Raw genomic sequence first — 6421 nt, 5'->3', positions numbered from 1 at the left:
ATTTAGTTATAATATATATATAAATATTATATAAATGGTTTGCGTATTCGAGAGACGATAGACACGCAAACTCCTACACGTACATGCATCAACCGACACCACAGGTTTACATTTACACGCATACACACGCCACTCGTACACAACAGAAACACATACAGAGTCGTAGAATAGTTTTTTTTTTCTAGTCATGTTTATAAGTGACATTTGTAACGACAATAAATGTACATTTTTGTTTTTTAATTATCGACCGAAATGGGTGGGAACATATTGTTAGGACCTAATGTATTTTTTCTCGATTTATTAATAATTAATATATGCACCTCCAAAAAGAAACAGTAAAACGAAGACTGTGAGAATTTATCTACAGTGTACAGGATAAAACAATATTAATGTCTTCTTAGGTGTTGAAATAAATTTGACCTCGGGATTATGATTGTCATCATCATCAATGAAAGGGTTGCAAAATTTTGTTGGTAGTTATATATTTTTAAGGGGCTGTTCATAAAATACGTTCACAAGTAAGGGAGAGACGAGATATGATAAGTAGAAGGGGGGGGGCTAAGAAGATGTGGCTTTTGCAGTTTAACAACATTATTACAATTAGGCTAGGCAGTTTATAAAACTTTTCATTACGATTAAAAGTTATTCTTTAGTAAATAAACATATGTGTGGTGTCATGATGATTTGAATTTTTTTCGTTGAATTTCAAGGGAAGGGGAAGGGAGGACTCCAAAAAAGGGAAATTCTGAGTGGCGTATTTTATGTCGGCTCCTAAAGTTTAAAGCAGATTGCCAAAATTAATTTGTATTTGGATAACGTCACTAGACAGTTCCCAAAAAAAAATTACGTCGTCAATTTTATTCCAACCTCCACATTTAATTTTTCCTGAATTGCTTCACCCTCTACAATAACAGCTATGTACTAGTTTTCGTATTTTTTTGTAATGTCCGGAATTTTTCATAGTTTAGTTTGCCAAATGTTAGCGTTTAAAATCTAAAAAAAAAAATCAAACGCTTTTTCACATTTTGTACGGTACGTTTAATTATTGTAATTTTTTATTTGCGAAATTCTGTTGCATATAACGCGAGGGATAGATATTTTGAATGTACTTCCGCCATACTCTCCTGTCTTGCACTAGAGGGTCGGAGAAACTGGAGATAATAAAATACACTAGATTTTTTTTATGTACTTAATACGTATGTTAGGTGTTCAAATGAAATGTGAGTTTTTCCTTTTAGAACTACAGAAAAAGCTTAATTCGTGCATGATATTTTTTAAAAAAATTTTCGTTTGTTTGAGATGTGCTTTCTTTTAGAGTGACGTAAACGGTTACATCACACAGGGACATGTGCGAAGAGTTCGAATTGTGCATTTTTAACGAACAATATTTTCGCCTATCCTATAAATATACCTTTTTCATCGTGTAAATATTTTAGACGTACCTGTTTTCTTGTCATATTATGGATTAATAATGATTATAGCCCGGTGTCATGTATCGTTCTGCGTGCTTGTCGCGTTTCGGTCTCATTTCTTCAGGTTTTTTTTTTTATGTAAAAATAATAAATGCGATTGAGAAGCTGTGAAAATGAGAACCTTTGAAGACAAGCACAGTAAGGACCCCTCGTCATACATCTTTTTAATCCAATGTTGGCACTATTTGTCACATTGCAGTCGGCGTTGTGCAGTAGTGCTTATTGTACTGTTTTATGTAAATAAATTATATTAACGTAACTGTTTGGCCTGCTATGTTGTGGTTAAACAATTTGCCAGCCCAATAAATAATGGATTAGTACGGTCTTGTTGTATGCAATTTATTTCCTTTCCTTTCATCATTTTTTTATTCGTTGATTACCGCTACTTCGCTGTTCACAGATCACCCTGTATATGTAGTGAAATAATTGTTTAAGAAAAACACAAATAATTAAATGAATCGGCTAATAAGTTCACTATAGTTCACGGAAAAAAACATTTTTATTGTGTATTCAATATGCAGCTAATAGTTTGGACCAATTTGTTTTAATATAATAATATTTAATTAAGAAAAGACAAAAGTCAACATTATAAAAAGATATTTAAATAGACTATGAATAATAATGTTCGACATGTGTGTAGTGAGATTCAAATAAAATATAACACTATATTTAAAAATAGAAGTGCTTTATAATTACTGTCAAGTATTTAATTAGCAAATTTCTAATTTTAATCGATTTGGTTAGGATATACACATAAATTTATGTGTTAATCAATATCGATGAACAATTTTCTTGATACACGTTACTATTTTGAATTTTTAAACTTCCCCGGCCAATAATTCATAGAAATATACAAGTAATGGAAGCCATTTTTTTAGTTTTATAGAAATTTAAAATAGATTTAATATCTATGTTCCATTTTAATAATTTACCTTTATCAAGTACATATAAATAGTACAACTTTATTTAAAAATTAAATGTGATTATTTGTAAATATTTTTGTATTAAGTTTAATAAAAACTGAACATTTGGGAATTATGGATGAAGGTTGACTCATTCTCATAGCTTTATGCAGTTTTATGGTGGTTTTCTATAGATATAGAAAACATGGCAACCCTTTGTAGATCTATTATCTATGATGGCAACTTTTGACGTTTTGTTTTGATAAATGTTTATTTTCAAATTCCTGTAATTATAAAAATAGGAAAAATGATTTTAAGTATATTTAAACCATGTATCCTTTTTACCATTTTTGTGTATGGTAGTTTGTCGGTGATATTGGAAGCCACATGCTATTTTTTGCCTTTTGGGGTACTCCTTTCTGCTTTACTAACTCTCCTAATATTTGTTTTCCGAGTTCCTGCCCCTGACAAAGAAACAGTTGAATTGATAGTCGGTGAAGATTTAAGAAATGAAAAGGAAAATGGACAGCAGTTATTAATGAAAGTGGCAGCACATCGAGGTGCAGCTTTAGATGTACCAGAAAACACTCTTATTGCCTTTAAAGTGGTACAAATGTCTTGAATTTTAGTTATAGGATTTAGTAACATTATCAGTCTTCCTTATTTCCAGTGTGCTGAAAAGGACTGCTTTTTTATTGAGTTTGATGTGTCCTTGACAAAAGATAATGTTCCTGTTGTATTTCATGATTCTACATTAGAAAGAATGGCTGATATAGATAAAGAAATATCTGGAATGACATGGCAAGAACTCCAAAAAGTAGATATTTCTGTAAAGCATCCATTCAGGTGAGTGATTTATTTATTACATGTTTCATGTTTTTACAATGCAACTTGTACTTTTAGAGACCGATACCCAAATTGTAAAGTACCTACATTAGAAGAAACAATTCAACAGTTACTAAATTCCAAGCAAAAGATGTTTATTGATATTAAAGAAAATAATTTAAAGGTAAGGTATAATGTGAATGATTAAAACAATACTTACATAATTATTAAAATTTCAGATGGTTGACATAATATTACAGATGTATGAAAAGTATCCTAAGCTTTATACTAATGCTGTTGTATCTTCATTTTTTCCTAATGTTATATACTTGGTAAATAAACAGATAACATTTTTTCCAGTTATAATTAAAAATTGAATTTTCAGATTAGACGAAAGAATCCAAAAATAGTGTGTTCGTTAGCTTGGAGACCTTTTATATTTTCATCTACTAGTTATTCAGCATTCACTGAAAAAGGTCTAAGAAGGGCTGAACAATGGTACAAATATTATTTACTTTTAATTTGTGATTACCTACACGACTGGTTATTGTTTAATATCACTTATTACTTTTTGGGCCTATCCTTAATATTGCTCCATAAGGACGTTATAAACCCGTAAGTATATTTATTATTGTAATTTTTTATTTGCGAAATTCTGTTGTTTTCATAAATACATATGTATAATTATTATTTATCTTAGTTTAGTTGTTTTGCTTTATCTGTTATTTTGATTTACCTATGTCTTCATTTTTACTATTTATGTTTCTTTATTTCCAAGAATGAGACAAAACATACAAATACAGTAGACACTCGATAGTGTGAATAAAAAAACGTCGATTTGTTTATATTAATGAATGTTACAGTAATTACACAGCTTATAAACATCGCCCTTCAATTTCACTTATTTGAGAACTAATTTATTTTACTTTTTGCTTAGTTTATTTCATGGATAANGTAAAAATTCAATTGGTGAACACCCAATTTTTCTACCCTTAAGGGTGGATTTATTTTTAATTTAAATAGACCAACTTAGAGGCGTACCTTATCAAATAAAAAAGTATGATCAAAGTCGGACTACTCTGTAAAAAGTTATGCGCTAATAATATAGTAGGTAATACTGTTATTTATTAAATACAATAATTCTAAAATCCCTATTAGAACTATTTACAAAAGTAAAAATTATAAAATCTCTTTAATATGATGACGATGCTTCACTACATAGTATAAAACAATGTCGCTTCCCGCTGTCTGTCCATATGTATACTTAGATCTTTAAAACTACGCAGCAGATTTTGATGCGATAGAGTAATTCAAGAGGAAGGTTTATATGTATAATACATACATGATATAGTAGAGAAACACTGATAATTTTAGAGGTTTGTAATGTGATGTCGTAAATAAACGTATTTTTTGCGCTTAGATTGCAAACGCTGGTTGAACCCTACGAGATAGATCAAAATAATGTACTACAGTATTGTATACCTTAAAAAGGTGTACAAAAAAGTCCAGGACGGTATATGTCTATCTGTTAGGGATAACCCACAATAACCATTTTGTATCCTTTACTTTTTACGAGAAATAATGGCTTATTTACGAAGCGATTTTAAGCAATACAGCATTAATCCTTATCCAATTAAGTACTTTTAAATACATTGTGCATTCAATATAGATCAATATGGCCCTTTACGGCATGTAATTTAAATGAATATTTTCGAAGATATTACAGATTTAAAATGCGGGGACATAGCGGTTGCGGCGGTACCAACCGGTTTGTATTGTTTAATGACAAAAAAGCTGTGACTGTTGTATATAAAGACATTCTGTAATATATTTAGTATCAGCATTGCACCCGTGCGAAGCTGGGGCGGGTCGCTAGTTTACATTTAAAAAGTAGAAATCTTTAATAGTAAGAGGAATATTAAATACTACGATTTAATAGTTCAGCTTAAAAAGGATTAGGAACGATAAAAAATAAAAACCGTAAATGATGTAGGTTGCTCTAGTTTTCATGACATTGATGATGAACAGAACTGATATAATTACCTGTTACAAAGGCCATTGTCATACTGTTAACGACCCTATCCTTTACGTCCCTTTATTTCATTTTTGATTTACTTTAATTAAAAACGAATACTATACGTATTGGCTTCATAGAATGATCGTGAGATTTATTATAAATTTTTCTGTATTCTTGACAGGTAGTTTACAGTTACCTAAGTAAACAGTTTTAGGTATTTTAATTGATTTAATTTTAATTTACAGTTATGTTATATCACTTTTTCTATACATATTATTGTATTTGATAACGATTTAATTACAGTAATTGTTATTTGATTAATTGCATGATGCCAGTTGAATTCTATTGTTTAACAGTTGTGATAATTTGGTTGCATACTCAGTGGGACTTTTTACTTGAAAATAAAATATAATACTTCTCAATAAATACCCAGTTTAGCTTACAATAATTATTATTAAACGTTTTTCTTGCTATAATATTAATAATTTACTAATTTTATTGTTAATGGCCCAGTTACACTTTTTAAATGAACAATTGAGCAGCAATTCAGTATTAATAATAATTGTACCTACTTAATGAGTATTGTAATTCAGAAAGTAATTAATATAAAAAAACTCTTTTTGTCCTTGACTAGATCGTCATAAAATAATGAAATCGGTAGATTAATAAATAATAGTATTGTTGATACAACTTTTTAATTTCACGCGTGAAATGGAAACAACATATTGTACAAGTTATAAATTTTTTATTTTCCATGTTTCGTCACTCTTTATTCTCCCTTTTTTATTTCAAAATGTTTCATTATTTCTGTGATAATATACAAAATATGCCTGTATGTCTAACAAAAAAATTACAATGGAAAATAAAACTAACAATCAAATTTTTTAGCATTGAATTTTTTCTGTAATTGATAGTTAAATCTTACGGGTAATTCTTATTGTTTGCCTTACATATTATTAGTTCAGAAACTGTTGTTAACATTTTAATACCACTAATATAATACTTACGATGCATGTCAACTTTTTATTGATAATGAACACGAGACATTAATTATTCTATCACTGGCTTATATAGGTACATGATATGCTTTAATAAATGTTTAAGAGTACCGTAGGTACATTATTTTTACGAAGTTGCAAGGTATTATGAGTAAATATGGGTAGTATGACAAAGTTGAGTTTTAGTAAATAGCAATTCCATTCGAA

General features: G+C 29.3%; 1 protein-coding gene across 1 annotated transcript; it reads left to right on the top strand.

Annotated features, from left to right (window-relative positions):
- The first annotated feature begins 2606 nt into the window (after window positions 1-2606).
- Window positions 2607-3845, top strand: LOC108743140 (glycerophosphodiester phosphodiesterase 1). Its single transcript, XM_018478604.1, has 5 exons — window positions 2607-2981; window positions 3045-3220; window positions 3278-3383; window positions 3439-3531; window positions 3585-3845. The coding sequence occupies exons 1-5, from the start codon at window positions 2682-2684 to the stop codon at window positions 3816-3818; spliced, it is 909 nt and encodes a 302-aa protein (XP_018334106.1). The 5' UTR covers window positions 2607-2681; the 3' UTR covers window positions 3819-3845.
- The last annotated feature ends 2576 nt before the right edge of the window (window positions 3846-6421 follow it).

Source organism: Agrilus planipennis, unplaced genomic scaffold (genome assembly GCF_000699045.2).
Source record: "Agrilus planipennis isolate EAB-ADULT unplaced genomic scaffold, Apla_2.0 scaffold19, whole genome shotgun sequence".
NCBI lineage: Eukaryota > Metazoa > Arthropoda > Insecta > Coleoptera > Buprestidae > Agrilus > Agrilus planipennis.
The sequence above is the reverse complement of the archived record's forward strand: the minus strand, read 5'-3'. Positions and strand labels throughout refer to the sequence as shown.